Source organism: Oncorhynchus masou, chromosome 22 (genome assembly GCF_036934945.1).
Source record: "Oncorhynchus masou masou isolate Uvic2021 chromosome 22, UVic_Omas_1.1, whole genome shotgun sequence".
NCBI classification, from domain to species: domain Eukaryota; kingdom Metazoa; phylum Chordata; class Actinopteri; order Salmoniformes; family Salmonidae; genus Oncorhynchus; species Oncorhynchus masou.
In genome coordinates, this window is record NC_088233.1 from 16,288,394 (window position 1) to 16,313,326 (window position 24,933).

The window sequence follows — 24,933 nt, forward strand, 5'->3', positions numbered from 1 at the left end:
ATAATCAAACACAAGGGCAGGAATACACAGTAAATATAGGCTCTAGAAAGCAGAGGAAGTAACACATTTGTTTTGCCAAACGTAGAACTGTGCAATACTCACAAAACGGATGTCATGAAAATGAGAGGTCTTTAGCAAGCCAGATGAAATGATAGGTGCTGGAGTGCGGAAATAGTTGTTAACTTCACAAACAGAAACGTCTATGGATTAAAGGTTGTCTGCAAAGCATACGCTTACACATAAACCTGAAACCTAAGACCTAATTCAGATTTTGTGTTACATTTTACTTCATGTAAATAAACCACACACTAGCCTCTACTACAACAACAAGTTAAGCTTAGCGGCACCCATGTTGTTAAATCATTACCTGCTCCTGTAACAGCATAGAAAATTATAAGATAGAAACCACGTATGCATAGGTTATCTGTTTATGTGTCTGTTTTCTAGGATAACCGTCTAGACAAGATTGCTCTGAATCCAGGAGATTTGTTTTCATCTTTTTCTTTGTTGTTGCACAGGGGTTCAAATGGGTGTACCCCAAGTGGTTGGCCTCTAAAAGCACAGGATTACATCCTCATGTACGGCAACTCACCTCTGTCACTGCTGGAGGACTTGGGCATGTCATGGTGGTTGAAGCTCTGGCTGCGGCGGTTGCTGTTGGAGGCCCCGCGATGCTTCCCCTCGCTGCCTGGGGCTGAGACTCGCGCGGTGGGGCCTGGCAGTCTGTGGGCCACATGGAAATAGTGACTAGTTAAATAAACATTGAACAGTAGAAATGCTCTTCTTAACCGGTATAATTCTAAACATCTGCTAAAAGGGATGAAGTAAAATTCCTCAAATAACATTATTAAGGACAGTATCATTAACATATTTGTGAGTACTTGAATGGAAGGGCAGTCCCGTGTGGCTCAGTGTGTAGAGGATGGCACTTGTGCCAGAGTTGTGGGTTCGATTCTCACGTGGGAAGAGTATGAAACATGCATGCACTGTAAGCCACATCTGCTAAATGGCTAAAATGTAAATCTATGGAAAAACACCTCAGGGGAGATACATGTGGTTGCACAGTTACACCAGTAGGTGGTGGTATTGAATGACTGTATGCTGATCTTTTCATAATCCATGAAAAGGTACTGGACATACACACTCACACATGGTGAAACAGACAGGTTGAGAAGCACTTCCATAATACTAAACCATGTACACAGCAAACACACCAGGATGCAAGTGTTTACATAAATAAAAAGGTCTAACACACTACAAGACTATCAGAAATTAGGTGGGAGAATGGGGAATCTTTTCAAACACTAGACTTGATGCATCTACAACAGTGTGAGTGGACTGCAGCATGCAGTGTCTATGGGGGAGAGAGAGAGAGGGGAGAGGAGTGAGAGTGTGAGAAAGAGGGGAAGAGAGAGAGAGAGAGTGGGAAAGAGAGAGATAGATAAAAGCTGACCTAGAAGACTTTCTCTGAGCCACAGAGAGCTTTAGCCCTTTACTCTGAGTGGTTGAAGCCTTGGATGATAGACTGCTTGGATGAGAAAGAGAGGGATGGGTAGACACAATGTAAAAGCAGACAGAGATCTGAAAGCAGCTTATATGAGATCAAGAGGATCATATAAACTTGAACAAGTTATGTAAAAACAAGGAGATTCAAAGAAGATGACCTGCTACCCGATGGCATGGACACCAACCTAGATGAAACTCCACACAATTAGTATGGATGATATCAACAACACTATCATTTGAACATGAGGAATTCATGTCACATTTTATGAGGACTGCGGTTACTCATAAATAATCTCACAGAGCTTCTCCAAACAATGGAGATCTTGCCATGTGTTGAAACGGGAGGTTGGGTTGTTACAAGGTACTTCACCTGGACAGCATATCTGATGCTGCTTTGTGTTCTGATGCAGTGGAGCTGTGGGTATTGTGGGTGTGAGAGGGGGCTGGTGATCTATGGGGAGTATGTCCAGGCTGGGAGCTGTGCTTTGGCTGATGAGAGGCCTGCTGTTTCAACACCTTCTGCTGCTGCTGCTGTTGCTTGTAGCGGGACAAGCTGAAGAACAGACCCAGAATGGTCTTCAGGTTCCCATTACGAATCTCTGCAATAGGAGGAAAGACAGAGAGGTTGGTATCTTTTCCTCTCCACAGTTCGTTGTAATATGGAGTTATTCATTAGATGCTCTACATTAGCAGCAGATATGAGGGAGAGTGTCTGGTAGATAGTGGCAGTTTGACGTACCCTCTGCACAGAGCCCCTGGATGTTCACCCCTCTGGCTGCCAGGAATCCAAGGCATGTATCAATGTTCTCAAGCTGGGGGAGAGGAGAGAGGAGTCAGGGCATGGAACTTCATTAGAACAGATAGGGCAGTCACACATTAGCAAAGGCCATTTGGGGCTTCCGAGTGGCGCAGCGGTCTAAGGCATAGCATCTCAATGCTAGAGGCATCACTACAAACCCTGGTTTGATTTCAGGCTGCATCACAACCGGCCGTGATTGAGAGTCCCAAAGGGCGTCGTCCGGGCTAGGTTTTGGCCGGGGTAGGCGGTCATTGTAAATAAGAATTTGTTCTTAACTGATTTGCCTAGTTAAATATATATACAGTTGAAGTTTAAAGTTTACATACACTTAGGTTGGAGTCATTAAAACTTGTTCAACTACTCCACAAATTTCTTGTTAACTATCTATAGTTTTGGCAAGTCGGTTAGGACATCTACTTTGTGCATGACACAAGTAATTTTTTCAACAATTGTTAACAGACAGATTATTTAACTTATAATTCACTGTATCACAATTCCAGTGGGTCAGAAGTTTACATGCACTAAGTTGACTGTGCCTTTAAACAGCTTGGAAAAGTCCAGAAAATTATGTCATAGCTTTAGAAGTTTCTGATAGGCTAATTGACATCATTTGAGTCAATTGGAGGTGTACCTGTGGATGTATTTCAAGGCCTACCTTCAAACTCAGTGCCTCCTTGCTTGACATCATGGGAAAATCAAAAGAAATCAGCCAAAACCTCGGGGAAAAAGATGGAGACCTCCACAAGTCTGGTTCATCCTTGGGAGCAATTTACAAACGCCTGAAGGTACCACGTTCATCTTTACAAAGAATAGTCCGCAAGGAGAAACACCATGGGACCACGCAGCCGTCATACCGCTCAGGAAGGAGATCTGTTCTGTCTCCTAGAGATGAATGTACTTTGGTGCGAAAAGTGCAAATCAATCCCAGAACAACAGGAAAGGACCTTGTGAAGATGCTGGGGGAAACAGGTACAAATGTATCTATAGGCAGAGTAAAACGAGTCCTATATCGACATAACCTGAAAGGCCGCTCAGCAAGGAAGAAGCCACTGCTCCAAAACCGCAATAAAAAAAACAGACTACGGTTTGCAACTGCACATGGGGACAAAGGTCGTACTTTCTGGAGGAATGTCCTCTGGTCTGATGAAACAAAAATATAACTTTTTGGCCATAATGACCATCGGTATGTTTGGGGGAAAAAAGGGGAGGCTTGCAAGCCTAAAAATACCATCCCAACTGTGAAGCACTGGGGTGGAAGCATCATGTTGTGGGGGTGCTTTGCTGCAGGAGGGACTGGTGGAATATTATGTGGATATATTGAAGCAACATCTCAAGACATCAGTCAGGAAGTTAAAGCTTGGTCGCAAATGGGTCTTCCAAATGGACAATGACCCCAAGCATACTTCCAAAGTTGTGGCAAAATGTCTTAAGGACAACAAAGTCAAGGTATTGGAGTGGCCATCACAAAGCCCTGACCTCAATCCCATAGAAAATTTGTGGGCAGAACTGAAAAAGCGTGTGCGAGCAATGAGGCCTACAAACCTGACTCAGTTACACCAGCTCTGTCAGGAGGAATATGCCAAAATTCACCCAACTTATTGTGGGAAGCTTGTGGAAGGCTACCCTAAACATTTGACTCAAGTTAAACAATTTAAAGGCAAAGCTACTAAATACTAATTGAGTGTCTGTAAACGTCTGATCCACTGGGATTGTGATGAAAAAAAAACTGAAATAAATAATTCTCTCTACTATTATTCTGACATTTCACATTCTTAAAATAAAGTGGTGATCCTAACTGACCTAAGACAGGGACTTTTTACTGGGATTAAATGTCAGGAATTGTGAAAAACTGAGTTTAAATTTAACTGTATATGGTGTCACCATAACATGATAATATAACATTAGGCTTAATGTTGTAGGAAAATCTCTGTCAAATCATTAACCATATGGCCGCTCTTGAATTATAACCAACCACTAATGATGAAAGCTGAAATAATACTGTACAATGCACCAACTGAAACCATCCTTCAGATGGTTCCAACATACAGTACAACTAGAATAGCACATAGGCCACAATTCAATCATTAACCTCTCTTCATTCAGACCTTACCACAGATCATTACATGTAATTCATGAACACCCACGAGTAACTGCAGGAAAGTTTCCCAACAATTAAAGCAACGTGTTTCAGATTAAATCAAAACTACTTCCCATCCATTACACTAAGATCCAGGAAGTTTACTTTGAGGTAGCGAGGCTTACTGAAAGACATCAATTCAAAGAGCTACTCATCATTTTAATAACAACCATATTTTCCTCATTTCTGGTCCACCACAAGAGAAAAGCAATTGTATAGATACAGGGTCTGTTGTGAAATGTGGGTGGTTGGGACCTGGTGCAGGGTGGAAGAGGCAGGGTGTCAGCTAGAGTGAGAGCTACATATTATTACACTGAGGGAGGTTGTCCAAGTGAAAGAGGGTCAGATAAAGAGAATGTAACTGTAAGAAAGACAGATATATCTAATAATATGAAACTATACTGAACAAAAATAGAAACACAACATTCAAAGTGTTGGTCCCATGTTTCATGAGCTGAAATAAAACATAGCAGAAATCTTCAGTACGCACAAAAAGCTTATTTCTCTCAAATGTGCAAAAATGTGTTTACATCCCTGTTAGCGAGTATTTCTCCTTTGCCAAGATAATCCATCCACCTGACAGCTGTGGCATATCAAGAATCTGATTAAACAGCATGCTCATTATACAGGTGCCCCTTGTGACGGGGATGTAATCACAGCCGTATATATCCCCCCCCAAGCAGACACATCGATGGCTCTGGACGAACTTTATTTGACTCTTTGCAATCCATATATCCGGAGGCTGCATTCATTGTAGCTGGGGATTTTAACAAGGCTAATCTGAAAACAAGACTCCCTAAATTGTATCAGCATATCGATTGCACAACCAGGGCTGGAAAAACCTCGGATCATTGCCACTCACTTCCACGATGCATATAAGGCCCTGCCCCGCTCTCCTTTCAGAAAAGCTGACCACGACTCCATTTTGTTGATCCCTGCCTACAGACAGAAACTAAAACAAGAAGCTCCCGCGCTGAGGTCTGTTCAACGCTGGTCCGACCAATCTGATTCCACACTCCAAGACTGCTTCCATCACGTGGACTGGGATATGTTTCGTATTGCGTCAGACAACAACATTGACGAATACGCTGATTCGGTGAGCGAGTTCATTAGAACTTGCGTTGAAGATGACGTTCCCATAGCAACGATTAAAACATTCCCAAACCAGAAACCGTGGATTGATGGCAGCATTCACGTGAAACTGAAAGCGAACTACTGCTTTTAATCAGGGCAAGGTGACCGGAAACATGACCGAATACAAACAGTGTAACTATTCCCTCCGCAAGGCAATCAAACAAGCTAAGCGTCAGTATAGAGACAAAGTGGAATCTCAATTCAACGGCTCAGATACAAGAGGTATGTGGCAGGGTCTACAGTCAATCACGGATTACAAAAAGAAAACCAGCCCCGTCACGGACCCCGATGTCTTGCTCCCAGGCAGACTAAAAAACTTTTTTGCCCACTTTGAGGACAATACAGTGCCACTGACAAGGCCCGCAACCAAATCATGCGGACTCTCCTTCACTGCAGCCGACGTGAGTAAAACATTTAAACGTGTTAACCCTCGCAAGGCTGCAGGCCCAGACGGCATCCCCAGCAGCACCCTCAGAGCATGCGCAGACCAGCTGGCTGGTGTGTTTACGGACATATTCAATCAATCCCAATCCCAGTCTGTTGTTCCCACATGCTTCAAGAGGGCCACCGTTGTTCCTGTTCCCAAGAAAGGTAACTGAGCTAAACAACTACCGCCCCGTAGCACTCACTTCCGTCATCATGAAGTGCTTTGAGAGACTAGTCAAGGACCATATCACCTCCACCCTACCTGACACCCTAGACCCACTCCAATTTGCTTACCACCCAAATAGGTCCACAGACGATGCAATCTCAACCACACTGCACACTGCCCTAACCCATCTGGACAAGAGGAATACCTATGTGAGAATGCTGTTCATCGACTACAGCGCGGCATTTAACACCATAGTGCCCTCCAAGCTCGTCATCAAGCTCGAAACCCTGGGTCTCGACCCTGCCCTGTGCAACTGGGTACTGGACTTCCTGACGGGCTGCCCCCAGGTGGTGAGGGTAGGTAACAGCATCTCCACCCCGCTGATCCTCAACACTGGGGCCCCACAAGGGTGCGTTCTGAGCCCTCTCCTGTACTCCCTGTTCACCCACGACTGCGTGGCCACGCACGCCTCCAACTCAATCATCAAGTTTGCGGACGACACAACAGTGGTAGGCTTGATTACCAACAACGACGAGACGGCCTACAGGGAGGAGGTGAGGGCCCTCGGAGTGTGGTGTCAGGAAAATAACCTCACACTCAATGTCAACAAAACTAAGGAGATGATTGTGGACTTCAGGAAACAGCAGAGGGAACAGCCCCCTATCCACATCGATGGAACAGTAGTGGAGAGGGTAGTAAGTTTTAAGTTCCTCGGCATACACATCACAGACAAACTGAATTGGTCCACCCACACAGACAGCATCGTGAAGAAGGCGCAGCAGCGCCTCTTCTACCTCAGGAGGCTGAAGAAATTTGGCTTGTCACCAAAAGCATTCACAAACTTCTACAGATGCACAATCAAGAGCATCCTGTCGGGCTGTATCACCGCCTGGTACGGCAACTGCTCCACCCACAAACGTAAGGCTCTCTCACCCCGCTATCATCCAGAAGGCGAGGTCAGTACAGGTGCATCAAAGCTGGGACCGAGAGACTGAAAAACAGCTTCTATCTCAAGGCCATCAGACTGTTAAACAGCCACCACTAACATTGAGTGGCTGCTGCCAACACACTGACTCAACTCCAGCCACTTTAATAATAGGAATTGATGGGAAATGATGTAAAATATATCACTAGCCACTTTAAACAATGCTACATAATGTAATGTTTACATACCCTACATTATTCATCTCATATGTATACGTATATACTGTACTCTATATCATCTACAGCATCTTTATGTAATACATGTATCACTAGCCACTTTAACTATGCCACTTTGTTTACATACTCATCTCATATGTATATACTGCACTCAATATCATCTACTCTATCTTTCCTATGCCGCTCTGTACCATCACTCATTCATATATCTTTATGTACATATTCTTTATCCCCTTACACTTGTGTCTATAAGGTAGTAGTTTTGGAATTGTTAGCTGGATAACTTGTTGGTTATTACTGCATTGTCGGAACTAGAAGCACAAGCATTTCGCTACACTCGCATTAACATCTGCTAACCATGTGTATGTGACAAATACATTTTGAATTGATTTGATTTTAAAATGTGCCGAAATGTCTCACAACACAATGCCACAGATGTCTCAAGTTTTGAGGGAGTGTGCAATTAGCGTACTGACTCCAGGAATGTTCACCAGCGCTGCTGCCAGAGAATTTAATGTTCATTTCTCTACCATAATTTGGCAGGACGTCCAACCGGCCTCATAACCTCGGACCATGTGTAACCACGCCTGCCCAGGACCTCCACATCTGGCTTCTTTACCTGCGGGATCGTTTGAGACTAGCCACCCGGACAGCTAACAAAACCTTGGGTTTGCACAACCGAAGAATTTCTGCACAAACTGTTAGAAACCGTCTCAGGGAAGCTCACCTACATGCTAGTCATCCTCACCAGGGTCTTCACCTGACTGCAGTTCGGAGTCGTAACCGTCTTCAGTGGGCAAATGCTCACCTTCGATGGCCACTGGCACGCTGGTAAAGTGTACCCTTCACGGATGAATCCTGGTTTCAACTGTACTTGGCAGATGGCAGACAACGTGTATGGTGTTGTGTGGGCGAGCGGGTTTGCTGATGTCAACGTTGTGAACACAGTGCCCCATGGTGGCATTGGGGTTATGGTATGGGCAGCCATAAGCTATGGACAATGAACACAATTGCATTTTATTGATGGCACTGAATGCACAGAGATACCGTGACGAGATCCTGAGGCCCATTGTTGTGCCATTCATCCACCTCCATCACCTCATGTTTCAGCAGGATAATTCACGGAACCATGTTGCAAGGATCTGGACATTATTCCTGGATACTGCAAAGTTCTTCCATGGCCTGAATACTCCCCAGACATGTCAACCATTGAGCAAGTTTGGGATGCTCTGGATCGACGTGTACCAGTTCCCGCCAATATCCAGCAACTTTGCACAGCCATTGAAGAGGAGTGGGACAACATTCCACAGGCCACAATCAATAGCCTGATCAACTCTACGTGAAGGAGATGTGTCGCGCTGGTTTTCTGATCCACGCCCCTGATCCACTCCCCCTTTACGTATATGTGTTGCCAGTGATGTGAAATGCATAGATTAATGATTCTATTTTACATTTACTGATATGAACTGTAAATCTGTCAAATGTTTGAAATTGTTGAATGTTTGCTTTATATTTTTGTTCAGTGTATTTATCTTGGATTATCATACAACCCAAATAGAGGCTAGTACGTCCTGCGAGATTTCAACAATAACGAGGTCGAGCGGATGTTTAACCCAAGGATCCATCATGGATAGGTATGTGGGCACAGGCCAGATTGGTTCAATCCCAAATAGGCAAGAGAGGTTGTTTGGGTGGCAGATGGCCCTCAATAGGATAGCAGTCTATTTAATGCCTCTCCACTGTAGTAGGGCATCACTAAAAAAGGCATGGCCATTCTCTCACAGGAAACTGTGGAGAAAGAAGCAGATGCCACCAGGGGTTTTCTCTGAGCATCAATATTTCAGATTTGGGAAGGATCATCTGGTTGTGTTTGCTCAATAATCACACGTGACAACTCATGATCCATACTATAATGTCGTTAGTAGTGCAAGCCTCCCAGGTATCTCTGTTTTAGGGTGTGGAGGATTGATCCCCTTATGTGACAGAGTAAACACGGCACCAACACCCACCATCTGAGTCCGGCTCTTAGGGTAGCCATTGATGTCTTCTATCTTCTCATTCGCTAGAAAAGAAAGATGAAACAAAAGAGAGAGAAAGAAATTAAAGAGGATATTTTCATGATGAAGTAACACATCGTTTTTGGGACTTTCCCTGCACAATGACAAGTCACATGGAAGACACCCATACAGTATCTATCCACAATCAGTAACAACTTGCCATAACCATGGGAAGCAGCCGTGGTTTTGCACCTGATACAGTCTTAGTCAAATAGCACCACTCATGTAGCTTTCACTAACCACACTCTCTCTATTCACTCCACAGAAGCACAATGAACAGTGTAGATGCAATAATGATAGGCTTCGCTGCTCAACCTCTCACCCACCCTGGGAAAAACAGAGTTTCAGTCTTAAGTTGCTTTACTTTCCATGCAGGAAAGACTGATTTTGAAGTCCCCTCCTAACCTAAAGATCCCTCCTAACCTCTCCACAATAACGCCCATAGAGGCCAGTGAGTTGAATTCCAGAGAAGAGAGACACACTGTGACTAATCATATTATACTAATATTAGGCAGTATAATATGATAACCATGCAAAAAACCATACGTTTGGGCCTGCCATTGGAAAGACAATACAAAATGCATAATGATTACATGAAATCTTAAGCGAGAAATAATTCCAGTGGATTTGCTGATAAAAAGTTACCAATAGAGTATACATGCTAGGGAAGTCCTTACCCACAACCTGTATGATCTCAGCCAGTAGCACTCCATCTGTCACGTCCTGCTGCAAGTCCTTACCCACAACCTGTATGATCTCAGCCAGTAGCACTCCATCTGTCACGTCCTGCTGCAAGTCCTTACCCACAACCTGTATGATCTCAGCCAGTAGCACTCCATCTGTCACGTCCTGCTGCAAGTCCTTACCCACAACCTGTATGATCTCAGCCAGTAGCACTCCATCTGTCACGTCCTGCTGCAAGTCCTTACCCACAACCTGTATGATCTCAGCCAGTAGCACTCCATCTGTCACGTCCTGCTGCAAGTCCTTACCCACAACCTGTATGATCTCAGCCAGTAGCACTCCATCTGTCACGTCCTGCTGCAAGTCCTTACCCACAACCTGTATGATCTCAGCCAGTAGCACTCCATCTGTCACGTCCTGCTGCAAGTCCTTGATCAGTCGCTGACGGCCCGACTTCACCAGGTAATGGTTGGCCCAGTCCGTGTAAATCTGCCCAACAACAAAACACAGACATACAATTGACATACATAGAAAGAAATACAATCAATGTATAATAATCACAGAGCCTACATTACTTGTTAATAAAGGCAAAGCAATAACCTGTAGATAATGCCTTCCAAATGTAATGCACAGTCAGGACACACTCACTTTCCAAGGAGTGATACTCACATTCCTCCAGAAACCAGGCCACTGAGCACAATATAAATTCTGCTCTGAGAGTGAGCAATCATGTGTTTGAAAGAGTAGGAAGTATGACAGAAACTCACTGCCTGAGAGCACTGGAGTGAGATGTGTATAATCTGAGGGGTTTTGTTCATAATTTGATGTTTACTGCTGCTGCATCTCCTACATTTTAGCATCTCAGTCCCTTTAAATCTGTCTGCTCTGACAGAAAACAGTGAACTGTTAGGCCCAATCTGTTTATGAGATTATCATGCTTACAATACATATTAAATCAGGAAGAAAATACTTTTGAATGACTAAACTGGACAACTACTGTGATTATTATTATTTGACCCTGCTGGTCATTTATGAAAATTTGAACATCTTGGCCATGTTCTGTTATAATCTCCACCCGGCACAGTCAGAAGAGGACTGGCCACCCACCCCTCATAGCCTGGTTCCTCTCTAGGTTTCTTCCTAGGTTCTGGCCTTTCTAGGGAGTTTTTCCTAGCCACCGTGCTTCTACACCTGCATTGCTTGCTGTTTGGGGTTTTAGGCTGGGTTTCTGTACAGCACTTGTGACATCAGCTGATGTAAGGGCTTTATAAATACATTTGATGTGATTTGATTTGAACTGAATAGGTGACCATAGCCGTGGGAAGTAAGGGTGCTGCAGCAACCCCTGAAAAATCTGAATAATACTTCCTGCCTCTATGCAGGTGACTCAGGTTAGGTGGAATGCTCAATGTGGACAACTGAATTCATCCTGGCAGGGAAATATGGTTTGAATAAATGTACACCATTCAGGGTCTTTTAAAGATATTACAAAACAAATGTATTTATTGAGATCACAGCACGGGTTGCTATTCTTTTCCCTGCACAGTGTTTCTCTGATCAGCAGTAAGCTTCTGCTCGGGGATTTGCATAGAAAACATGCTGAGTGTTGAGAGTTTGACACTAACACACACCTGCATCTGTCTTCTACAGACAAAGCTCTCAGCTGACTTTCACGAATAAACAAAAACAACACACAGTATTTACCGCAACACTATGGGGTCAATGGAAAGTCACTTCAACCAAGTAGTTGCTAATGCTGAACATAGACTTTTGCACTTGTTTTTTTGCTTTCTGAACCTGTCAAACTTAATGTGAAGAACTTAACAGCGGTCTATTTAGAGCCTTTTTATCTCGACACATGTCTTTTCTGCCACTGAAAACAAAAGGCTAAAGGCTTGAATTACCTCTATCCAACCAGACAGAGTGTATAAAGAATAAGATCACCTTTCCCACATCTCACAACTCAACATACAGATGCTGTGTGAGCAAAGAAACACCTGCCACAAAGTGCAGCAGATGGTGAGAATATTGGAATATTCTTGATATAAGATTGAATGAGCAGCACTTTGACTTGCTTATCAAAATGCCGGTTACTGTGCTAAAGATATAGCCTAGAAATGGACAGTTTTTGAAGACAGAGCTAGACAAACTGTATACTGAATCTACAAAACATTCAGAACAGGACATAGACTGACTAGGTGAATCCAGGTGAAAGCTATGATCCCTTATTGATGTCACTTGTTAAATCCACTTCAATCAGTGTAGATGAAGGGGAGGAGACAGGTTAAAGAAGGATTTTAAAGCCTTGAGACTATTGAGACATTGATTATGTATGTGTGCCATTCAGAGGGTGAATGGGCAAGACAAAATATTTAAGTGCCTTTGAACAGGGTATGGTAGTAGGTGCCAGGTGCACCTGTTTGTGTCAAAAACATTTACACTCAACAGTTTCCTATGTGTATCAAGAATGGTCCACCACCCAAAGGACATCCAGTCAACTTGACACAACTGTGGGAAGCATTGGAGTCAACATGGGCCAGCATCCATGTAGAATGCTTTTCGACACCTTGTAGAATCTATGTCTCAACAAATTGAGGCTGTTCTGAGGGCGAAAAGGGGTCGGGGTGCAATTCAATATTAGAAAGGAACATTCAGTGTATACTACAGCTGGCAGGTGTAACAGCAAGCCAGTTAACTAGAGTCATATTTATTTATTAATCTGTTATTTTACCAGGTAAATTGACTGAGAACACATTCTCATTTGCAGCAACGACCTGGGGAATAGTTACAGGGGAGAGGAGGGGGATGAATGAGCCAATTGTAAACTGGGGATTATTAGGTGACCGTGATGGTTTGATGGCCAGATTGGGAATTTAGCCAGGACACTGGGGTTCACACCCCTACTCTTACAATAAGTGCCATGGGATATTTAATGATCTCAGAGAGTCAGGGCAACTGTTTAACGTCCCATCCGAAAGACGGCACCCTACACAGGTGTCAGAGCAGCTCACAGATTACTGCACCTGTACATAGCCCACCTATAATTTAGCCCAAACAACTACCTCTTTCCCTACTGTATTTTATTTATTTATTTTGCTCCTTTGCACCCCATTATTTTTATTTCTACTTTGCACATTTCAGTGTTTTACTTGCTATATTGTATTTACTTTGCCACCATGGCCTTTTTTTGCCTTTACCTCCCTTATCTCACCTCATTTGCTCACATCGTATATAGACTTGTTTATACTGTATTATTGACTGTATGTTTGTTTTACTCCATGTGTAACTCTGTGTCGTTGTATGTGTCAAACTGCTTTGCTTTAACTAGCCAGGTCGCAATTGTAAATGAGAACTTGTTCTACACTTGCCTACCTGGTTAAATAAAGGTGAAATAAAAATAAAATAAAAACATAGGGCAGTGTCCCTGTGTAGAGATATTTTTTAGACCAGAGGAAAGAGTGCCTTCTACTGGCCCTCCACCACCACTTCCAGCAGCATCTGGTCTCCCATCCAGGGACTGACCAGGACCAACCCTGCTTAGTTTCAGAAGCAAGCCAGCAGTGGTATGCAGGGTGGTATGCTGCTGGAAATTATATATATCAAATGGTAGTTCCCTATCCAGCTGTGGGGTTCATTATTAAGCATTAGTCATGATTAATGTCTAACCCAATGGTCCCCCTGCAGTTTTTCTCCGTGTGTGTGTGTGTGTGTGTGTGTGTGTGTGTGTGTGTGTGTGTGTGTGTGAGAGAGTGTGTGAGAGAGAGTGTGTGTGTGTAGCCAGCTCATCCCAATTGTGTCAGTGGACCAGAGGTAATCTAACTCATCATGTTACTGCCTCACCCTCCTCTTCCTTCCTCAAGGCCACTGTATTACATTATTCATGTCCTATACATGCATATGCACGCAAGCACACGCACACGCACACGCACACACACACACACACACACACACACACACACACACACACACACACACACACACACACACACACACAGAAACACTGTCCCCTAATTAGGCTACATTTGATCCTGCATTTTTGTTGCATTGCAGAAAGCAATAGAGCACTAACCACTCCACCCAACCACTGCAGGCCTAATGCAATACACACCAGTCATCACAGAAATAAACACGTAGCCTAACCAGCCTGATGGTATGGAACCCTGTATGTGGTGTGGTTTGGCTGGAAGTCAGTGCAGGCCAGCTGGATTTGTGTTTACTGTAGTAGAAGGCTGTGGTGATGCCTTAAAGGGATCTTCTCTTCCTGGTAGGACCAAAGAAGATGTTGCACGCCCCACACAAAATAGGCCTGCTAATCTCACTAGACTCATGCCATCAGCAGCAGGTGTGCTAGAGTTGCACATAACTACGACATCTTCACTATACTGAATGTCAGGTACTGTATCACTTCAGATGATACATCCCTTTTGAAATGGCAATTAGACTGTGTAGAATCTAATTGGTGGAGAGGGTGCAGGTAATCAGCAGCAAGGATCACTGCAATCTTCTTGACTAATGTGGAGACTTTCAAGGAATCACTCATCTATCATTTGTCTGGTTCACTGTGCATACAGTATTGACCATGTGCATGTTGTGCTTCCAGTCAGAACATATCTGGGATCTCAAGACAGATCTGTCAGTTGCTTGTCCAAAGTTTCACAATATGTAAAACATTTGTAAACAGTATCATTAACTTCACCTCATTGCAAAAGCAATAGTTCTACGCTACAAAATACCACTATGGCTAACTCTTCATTCCCGTTAGGATACGCCAAAGGAAATATGAAATAAAACAATATTATTGTGTTCCCCTTTGTTCTTCAGTGGGCCTATCATGCCAAATAGTGTCTCTCTGCCAAAAATCCCCCCCCTCTTCTGTTTCTAAGTTTGTTGCTAGAACTTGCAAAATTCTGACCAGATTACGTAATGAACCAAAGTGTCTGTTGCTATGCAGGTTGCTTGGCTCTATTTTACCTCTTAGCGGTCACGAAGGAAGGAAGGAAGACGCAGGCAGTACTAGTTCTATTTCACCTCATAAACGCTCGCTCAGTCCGCACAAAATTATTACCTCAGAATTGCTCTCTAAGGATGGTATTTTTGACGGTGACAACCTTCTGACTACCTGCTGCTTCAGAGGACTGAAAAAACTGGAAAGAGAACACTCTTTCTTTACCATATATTTGTCTTTAACAAGTACATATTGTTAAATAGGAAGAAATCATTTAACCTGTTTTTCGATTGACGTTGCTACTTATTTACCTCAGCTATAGCCAGCTACAAAATTGAGGAGATTTTCTTTTATCTTTCCAACCAGGCAAAGTACTATGAAAACACCACTGATCTTGACAAGAGGCGCAACATTCAGAGAAATTCAATAACCAGCTGGGCAAGTAGACAGCTGGGCAAGTGAAATAATCTTTTGTTTATCAATCACATTCTATTATATCCAAAATGATCATTATTTCAATGAATGGCATACCAGAGAGCACACAATGTTTCAATTTGGCACTTTTTGCTTAAAGGTCATAGCCTAGAAATGTGTTTGAAAACAGACCTAGACATACTGTACACTGAGTATACAAAACATTAAGAACAGGAGTCCATGTGTTATTTCATACTTTTGATGTCTTCAGTATTATTCTACAATGTAGAAAATAGTAAAAATAAAGAAAAACCCTTGAGTAGTTGTGTCTAAACTTTTGACTGGTACTGTATTTCAATATCTTACATTGTCAATAGTAATTGCTTTCCTACCTCCTCCTCCAGGTTTGGTGAATGGACCAACCAGACCCTCAAGACTGCCTTGGGAAAGTCCCTTGATTGGTAGCAGGAAGGGTGGGAGAACAACCTGAAGGTATTTCTCTTTGCACACAACAACAGCATCCAGGCCTCCCCCGAGTACGGACGGAAGACGCAGCTGTTGACTGAGGTAAACAATGCAATTGAATGTACAATTATTACATATACTGTAGTCTTTCAAATGTGTGATTGACTTAGTGTTGTTGTTTATCTATTAGTGTCATTGTTTGTCTATTGCTATGTTCGTATAACGTACTTTCAGATCACTGAAACAAAACTTGTTTAAACAGCGAAATTGTCGCAGAAATCAGCCTTGTTTGCATAACAATAACGAAAATAATTTAGGCTGTAAGGATCTCTAAATTGTGAATAATTTGGTCATCACACCACTGATATAGCAACGGACGCTAATAGTTATTTGAATCATTATGACACAGAGGGGTACACTTTTTGGCCGGCGGGACATTATTTGGCATGACAGACCCTATCTCCCCCAGCTATATGAACTCTGCAGCTGGGCTGGGCTGCAGTGTGGGGCACATGGAACAACAGCACCAGTGATGTAAAACAAAATAGGTGGCTAAACTCTGATCGCAGGTCGTGGTGAAAAAGTAATGTACTTTCACACTATATTTTCTCCATAAACTTTCTCTCTATACTCTCTCCCAATACCTTTGTCCTATATTTATTCCCTATACTTTCACTGCATTTTCTGCACAAAATTTAAAAAAAGTGGCTAAGCTGTGTTTAATTGTATTTACCCTCCACTACACTACAGCACAGTATAGCACAGCACTACAGTACAGCACTACAGTACAGCACAGTACTGCACAGCACTACAGTACAGCACTACAGTGCAGCACTACAGTACAGCACAGTACTGCACAGCACAGCACTACAGTGCAGCACTACACTACAGCACAGTACTGCACAGCACAGCACAGCACTACAGTACAGAACTACAGTACAGCACTACAGTACTACACTACAGCACAGCACAGCACATCACAGCACAGCACTACAGTACTACACTACAGTACTACACTACAGCACAGCACTACAGTACTACACTACAGTACTACACAACAGCACTACAGTACTACACTACAGTACTACACAACAGCACAGCACAGCACAGCACTACAGTACTACACTAAAGTACTACACTACAGTACTACACGACAGCACAGCACAGCACTACAGCACAGCACTACAGTACTACACTACAGTACTACACAACAGCACTACAGTACTACACTACAGTACTACACAACAGCACAGCACAGTACTACAGTACTACACTAAAGTACTACACTACAGTACTACACTACAGTACTACACAACAGCACAGCACTACAGTACTACACTACAGCACACTACATACCACCACAGTCAGAGGCTGGTACTAAGACAGCATTGAATGAGCTGTATTCCACCATAAGCAAACAAGAAAACGCTCACCCAGAGGCTGCGCTCCCAGTAGCTGGGGACTTTAATGCAGGGAAACTTAAATCAATTTCACCTAATTTCTATCAACATGTTAAATGTGCAACCTTTTGGTTACAAGTCCAAAGCTCTAACTGCTAGGCTACCTACCACCCATGTCCATTTGCAAATCTAACCATAATTCTATCCTCCTGATTCCTGCTCACATTCAAAAATTAAAGCAGGAAGCACCAGTGACTCAGTCAATAAAAAAGTGGTCAGATGAAGCAGATGCTAAACTACAGGACTGTTTTGCTATCACAGACTGGAACATGTTCCGGGATTACTCCAATGTCATTGGGGAGAACACCACATCTGTCATTGGCTTCATCAAAAAGTGCATCGATGGCCTCCCGGGTGGCGCAGTGGTTAAGGGCAGTCTCTCTGTGCCACCAGAGACTCTGGGTTTGCGCCCAGGCTCTGTCGTAACCGGTAACGACCGGGAGGTCCGTGGGGCGACGCACAATTGGCCTAGCGTCGTCCAGGTTAGGGAGGGGTTGGCAGGTAGGGATATCTTTGTCTCATCGTGCACCAGCGACTCCTGTGGCAGGCTGGGCGCAGTGCGCGCTAACCAAGGTTGCCAGGTGCATGGTGTTTACTCCGACACATTGGTGCGGCTGGCTTCCGGGTTGGATGCGCGCTGTGTTAAGAAGCAGTGAGGCTTGGTTGGGTTGTGTATCGGAGGACGCATGACTTTAAACCTTCGTCTCTCCCGAGCCAGTACGGGTGTTGTAGCGATGAGACAAGATAGTACCTACTAAACAATTGGATACCACGAAAATGGGGTAAGTGCATCAATGACATCAACCTACATTACATACCCCAACCAGAAACCATGGATTACAGGCAGCATCCGCACTGAGCGAAAGGCTAGAGCCGCCTCTTTCAAGGAGCACTACTTGAACCTGGAAGCTTACAAGAAATCCCGCCTATGCCCTCCGACGAACCATCAAACAGTCAAAGTGCCAATACAGGACTAAGATTGAGTTGTACTACACCAGCTCTGATGCTCATCGCAGGGCCTACAAACCATGACAGAAGCACAGCCGTGAGCTGCCCAGTGATACGAGCCTACCGGACAAGCTAAACTACTTTAAGGCAAAAAACACTGAAACATGCATGAGAGCACCAGCTGTACCTGAAGACTGTGTGATCACACTCTCTGTGGCCGATGCGAGTAAGACCTTTAAACAGGTCAACATTCACAGGGCCAGATGTACTGCAAGCATGAGCTGACCAACTAGCAAGTGTCTTCACTGATATTTTCAACCTCTTCCTGTCCGAGTCAGGAATACCAACATGTTTTAAGCAGACCACCATAGTGCCTGTGCCCAAGAACACCTGCCTAAATGACTACGGACCCATAGCACTCACATCTGTAGCCATGAAATGCTTTGAAAGGCTGGTCATGGCTCACATCAACACCATCATCCCAGAAACCCTAGACCCACTCCAATTTGCAGCCACAGATGATGCAGACTCTATTGCACTCCACACTGCCCTTTCCCACCTGGACAAAAGGAACACCTATGTGAGAATGCTATTCACTGACAACAGCTCAGTGTTCAACACCATAGTGTCCTCAAAGCTCAACAATAAGCTAAGGACCCAGGGACTGAACACCTCCCCCTGCAACTGGATCCTGGACTTCCTGACGGGCCGCCCCCAGGTGGTAAGGGTAGCTAACAACACATCCGCCATGCTGATCCTCAACACATGGGCCCCTCAGTGGTGCATGCTCAGCCCCCTCCTGTACTCCCTGTTCACTCATGACTGCATGGCCAGTCACAACTGCAACACCATCATTAAATTTGCCGATGACACAACAGTGGTAGGCCTGATCACCGAGAGCAACAAGACAGCCTATAGGGAGGAGGTCAGAGACCAAATGGCTACCCAAACTATTCCCATTGCCCCCCCCCCCCCATCCCCTCTCCACACCAATGCCACTCTCTGTTGTCATCGATGCATAGTCACTTTAATTAACCTACATGTACATACTACCTCAACTAACCGGTGTCACCGCACATTGACTCTGTACTGGCACCCCCCTGTATATACTGTTATTTTACTGCTCCTCTTTAATTACTTGTTACTTTTATCTCTTATTCTTATCCATATTTTTTTTAACTACACTGTCAGTTAGGGGCTCGTAAGTAAGCATTTCACTGTAATCTCTACACCTGTTGTATTCGGCGCATGTGACTAATACAATTTGATTTGATTTTACACTACAGCACGGGACTACACTACAGTACAACACAGCACAGCACTACACTATAGCATAGCACTACAGTACAGCACAGCAGAGCACTACAGTACAGCACAGCAGAGCACTACAGCACAGCACACTACACTACAGTACAACACAGCACAGCACTACACTACACTAGAGCACAGTACAGCACTGCACTACAGCACAACACTACACTACAGTACAGCACAGCAGAGCACTACACTACAGCACACTACACTACAGCACAGCACAGCACAGCACACTACACTACACTACACTAGAGCACAGTACAGCACTGCACTACAGTACAACACATCACAGCACTACACTACACTACAGCACAGCACAGCACACTACACTACAGCACCGCACACTACACTACAGTACAACACAACAGAGCACTACAGCACAGCACAGCACAGCACTGCACTGCACTAAAGCACTACACTACAGTACAGCACACTACACTACACTACACTACACTACACTACACTACTACACTACACTACAGCACTACACTACAGCACTACACTACACTACAGCACTGCACTACAGCACTACACTACAGCGCTGCGCTACAGCACTACACTACAGCACAGTGCAGTCACTCCAAATATATGAATATATGAATATTAAGGCATACACAAACAAACGCACACACACATGCATGTGTTTCATAGTCCATCCTGCTGCACATTGTAAACGTCAGCTAGACATCAACCAGACCAGATGTGAAGTGCTCTTAAAGCCCATCTGTCTGCCGCTCACGCAGGCCAACGTCAAGGGGAATTAACCTAATCTCTCTCTCTGCATCTCTCTCATCTCCATCTCGCTGCATCTCCCCATCTCTCTCTCTCGTTGCATCTCCCCATCTCTCTACATCTCTCTCTCTCGCTGCATCTCTCTCCATCTCTCTTGCTGCATCCCCCTCTCTCTCTCTCCCCCCAACTCTCTCTCTCATCTCCCCATCTCTCTCTCTCTTTCTGCATCTCTCCATCTCTCTCTCTCTCTCTCTCTGCATCTCTCCATCTATCTCTCTCTCTCTCTACTCCTTCCCAGGACCAGACCACCATAAAGGCCCACAAGAACTGCCATATGGTTAAAGCCTGCTGTAGTATTCTATTTTCACTGCAGGCTTCAGTCAGTTACTTTCGCACAGGGACATTTCAAAGACTGTGACATGAATTAGATATCTATTCAAATGAATGCCTTGTAGCAGATTTCAAAGAAACTCTTCTTTGCATTTATAGTTTTTCTCAACTGCTAAAACACTAAAACCCATTTGGCTGAACAAAGTTCTCAGTTGCCTGGACTCATTTAGCTAATTATGCAGTCGGTTGTCAATACCTTAAACCATTTCACATGGTAAATAAACACAGTCTGTTGTCAATACCTTAAACCATTTCACATGGTAAAACACAGTCTGTTGTCAATACCTTAAACCATTTCACATGGTAAAACACAATTTGCAGATCTCACTTAGACTTTTCAGCAAAACTCTAAACACAATCTCATTCTCAAAACACATTCTGCACTCCAATGCACATGTCATCCATACTGGTAAACACAAGTGGCAACAATCAAATACAAATAGAGAACATATGTCATTGATTGAACACAACCTCTCAAAATTGATTTAACCTGTTTCAAATGATGCGACACAACCAATATAAGCCAGTTCAGAGAGCAAACAGGTTGTTGAAGGTGGGAAGGAGAAAGTCTGAGAATGGATAGAAGAAACAATGTGAGAGGACGAGGATGAGTGTGTATGCAAGGTGGGTGAGGAGGAGGAGGGCAAGAAAGAGGAAGAAAGAGGAAGAGGAGGACGAAGAGGAAGAGGAAGACAGAGTGGAAATATCTGATAAAATTCGAGCAACAGTTATAGACCATGTTCTTGTCCAAGGACTGACAATGAGGGAACCAGGACTTAGATTGCAACCCAATTTGAGCTGATTTTCTGTGTCCACCATAGTAAGGACATTCAGAGATGAGAACAGGTACAGTATACTACTGTATTTTTGTAATTGCAAGTTTTCTGTACTACACTATATGCATCTGTTTCAATAGACATTTGTAAAGTTAATCACTGTATGTATTGTACTGCATGAATATGTTTTGTAACTGCACAACTACGTTTTGTAGAATTGCAAGGCTGCCACATGCAGGTGGAAGGACCGTTATATTCACTCGGGAGCAAGAGGCCGTTATAGTTGGCATGGTCCTTCAAGATAATACAATACGACTCAGAGAAATCCAGGAACGAGTGATACAAGACAACACACACTTCCAGGGAATCGACAGTGTGAGCATTTCCACAATTGACCGTGTCCTCCATCGTAACAGGATGCGAATGAAACAAGTAAACAGAGAACCTTTTGAGTGCAACTCACCAAGGGGGAAAGAACTGCGAGCTCAGTATGTGCAAGTAAGTGTACATTCAGAAACATTTACTGTAATCCAGATTGTCTACAGTACTAACACATACTATGTGAATGACATTACTCTTCAGTACATACAATGTATATGAATCAGAAGCCTAATTGTACTCTACAGTATAGCAGTGTCTCTGTACGACTTCTGTATGAATCCTACATACAGTATATTGTATTCCTACACAGACAATATTTGACTTGGAATCTTTGGACAGACCCCATGAGTTCATCTTTGTCGATGAAGCAGGCTTCAATCTAACAAAGAGGAGAAGGAGAGGCCGAAACATGATTGGACAGCGGGCCATTGTTGAAGTTCCTGGTCAACGAGGTGGCAATGTCACAATCTGTGCTGCTATCAGCAACCATGGTGTTCTACATCACCATGTTACTGTCACGAATCCCGTTTCCTGAGTCTGTTTCTTCCTGTGTTCTGTTCTGGAGTGTTTTTTCCGGGGTCCTGGAACGCACCCTGTCTGGTTGCCGGGCAATGTAGCCAGTTGGGACTTCTGATTACCCGCACCTGTATCCCATCAGCTATCTGCACACCTGGTCCTGATCATCATCTCTCCTCTTCATAAGCCCGGACCTGACATCCATTCCCTGCCGGATCGTTAGCCATGAACAGTGTCGTGCCATAGTATCAGCATCAAGTTGGAAAGAATTTGTTTTGTTGTTTTTTACGTATTGCTTGCCTTAAACTTACCTCCAATTGTTCTCTTCAGTTACTCACCCGGATCATTTACCCCATTGGATCCACCTATTTACTCCCATCAACTCACCACTGCTGCCCGCTACGCCACCTGGATATATCTACCCATTCACATTCACTTGTAAATAAATACTCACCTTCTTCCTACTCTCCTTGTCCTGGTCTGCTTCCGGGTTCGATTTTGAAAGAACGTGACAGTTACACATATACTGTAACACCCAGCACCTTCTAAGATTTATTGCCAATCTAAGAGATATTTTATTTGAGCAGCAAGTTCAAGAGCAGCAGGGTCAAGAGCTAAATGAGAATCCCATTCCCACCTATGTAATAGTGTGGGACAATGTCAGTTTCCACCGAGCTGCTCAGGTAAGGGAATGGTTTAACATCAATCCATACTCGCCTTTCCTGAATCCGATTGAAGAGTTTTTCTCCACTTGGAGATGGAAAGTGTATGATAGACAACCCTACACCAGAGTAAATCTGCTGCAAGCCATGGATTTAGCCTGTGGTGATATAGGTGAGGAATCATGTCAGGGCTGGATACAGCACACAAGAGGCTTCTTGCCCCGTTGCCTCAGGAGGGACAATATTGCTTGTGATGTTGACGAAGTGCTCTGGCCTGACCCAGCCCAAAGACAAGAAGAAGCACATTGATCACATGTTTACTCCTTTGATTTTTGTCCCTTTTAGTATTGTGTACTGTAGTACAGTGCATTGTAGGCTGTATACTGTACAATGGACAAATTGTATGGCCCTGAACATTGTGCTTTCCATTTATTAACAGTACTGACTGATCAATAGATTTTGACTGGTTGCAGGTTTATATCAACAAAGAACAAGAATTACAGTATCACAGAGACAAAGGACAAGTTTGTGAGATGCAGGGTACAGTACTGTAAAAATAGGGGTACAAGGAGGAGGAAGAACAAAAAACAAAAGTGCAAAGCAGAGTAGTAATTTCTGAAATTTTGAGCTAAATATTAATATTTCTTTAGATTAAAAATGTACTTCTCCCTGAGAATTGTATGTTTTGAACAATGTGTTTTCTATTTTTCAGTGTATTGTTTACTGACTGCTTGAGTGTATATTGTTTTGATCACTTTCTTTATGATTTGAGAGCAGTGTTTGATTTTGAACACAGGTAAAACTGTTTTGAGGCGAATGTTTCATTTTGCGAGAGGAGTCAGAGGTTATGTAAATAGTGCTGGAAGATGAGGTTTTGTGTTTAATGTTTTCAGGAAATAGAGCAAGGTTTCAGATTGTGTTTTAGCAATTGAAAAAAACTAACTTCACATAGTAGTGACAGTGTGAAGACAGCCGATGAAGGAAGGCTTGTCGTTCCCTATCTGCATCGCTGAATGACCATCTGATCAGAGTATTAACCCCTCCCCTTTCTACTACCGTAGCCTCAAACAACATTTAGAAGGGTTGTCGTTCCCTATTTGCATCGCTGAATGACCATCTGATCAGAGTATTAACCCCTCCCCTTTCTACTACCGTAGCCTCAAACAACATTTAGAAGGGTTGTCGTTCCCTATCTGCATCGCTGAATGACCATCTGATCAGAGTATTAACCCCTCCCCTTTCTACTACCGTAGCCTCAAACAACATTTAGAAGGGTTGTCGTTCCCTATTTGCATCGCTGAATGACCATCTGATCAGAGTATTAACCCCTCCCCTTTCTACTACCGTAGCCTCAAACAACATTTAGAAGGGTTGTCGTTCCCTATTTGCATCGCTGAATGACCATCTGATCAGAGTATTAACCCCTCCCCTTTCTACTACCGTAGCCTCAAACAACATTTAGAAGGGTTGTCGTTCCCTATCTGCATCGCTGAATGACCATCTGATCAGAGTATTAACCCCTCCCCTTTCTACTACCATAGCCTCAAACAACATTTGACTAATGCTTTATCCTGTGACATATGTTTACAGCACCGACCACACACACACCATTCATCACTATGTGCCTTAGCCCCATTAGCCTACATCTCTCAGGTACACAGCAGCTGCTGCCCACTAAGAAATACACACAACGCCAGTAACGCTGCTCAAAAGCCGATAGTGTTCGCTGTCCAACTTCAGAACAGGTGCAGAGATCCCAGCTTTTATCCTAGTTTACTCATTTACTCCAAGTTTCGTCCTTTAGTCCTAGTTTAAGTATGTAACCAGATAAGGTTGAGAAGAACTGTGCTCTGACCTGAG

The 24,933-nt window shown here is 43.7% G+C and overlaps 1 protein-coding gene across 1 annotated transcript in view; it reads right to left on the minus strand.

Annotated features, from left to right (window-relative positions):
• Positions 1–566: 566 nt before the first annotated feature.
• LOC135508782 (neuron navigator 2-like) overlaps positions 567–24,933 on the minus strand; it is a 70,243-nt gene continuing 45,876 nt past the window's right edge. The window contains exons 2-6 of the mRNA XM_064929002.1: positions 10,064–10,559; positions 9,339–9,391; positions 2,246–2,318; positions 1,877–2,105; positions 567–723 (exon numbers count right to left, since the gene is read on the minus strand). Of these exons, the coding sequence (XP_064785074.1) occupies positions 567–723; positions 1,877–2,105; positions 2,246–2,318; positions 9,339–9,391; positions 10,064–10,559 (1,008 nt within the window). The remainder of the gene's footprint in view (positions 724–1,876; positions 2,106–2,245; positions 2,319–9,338; positions 9,392–10,063; positions 10,560–24,933) is intronic.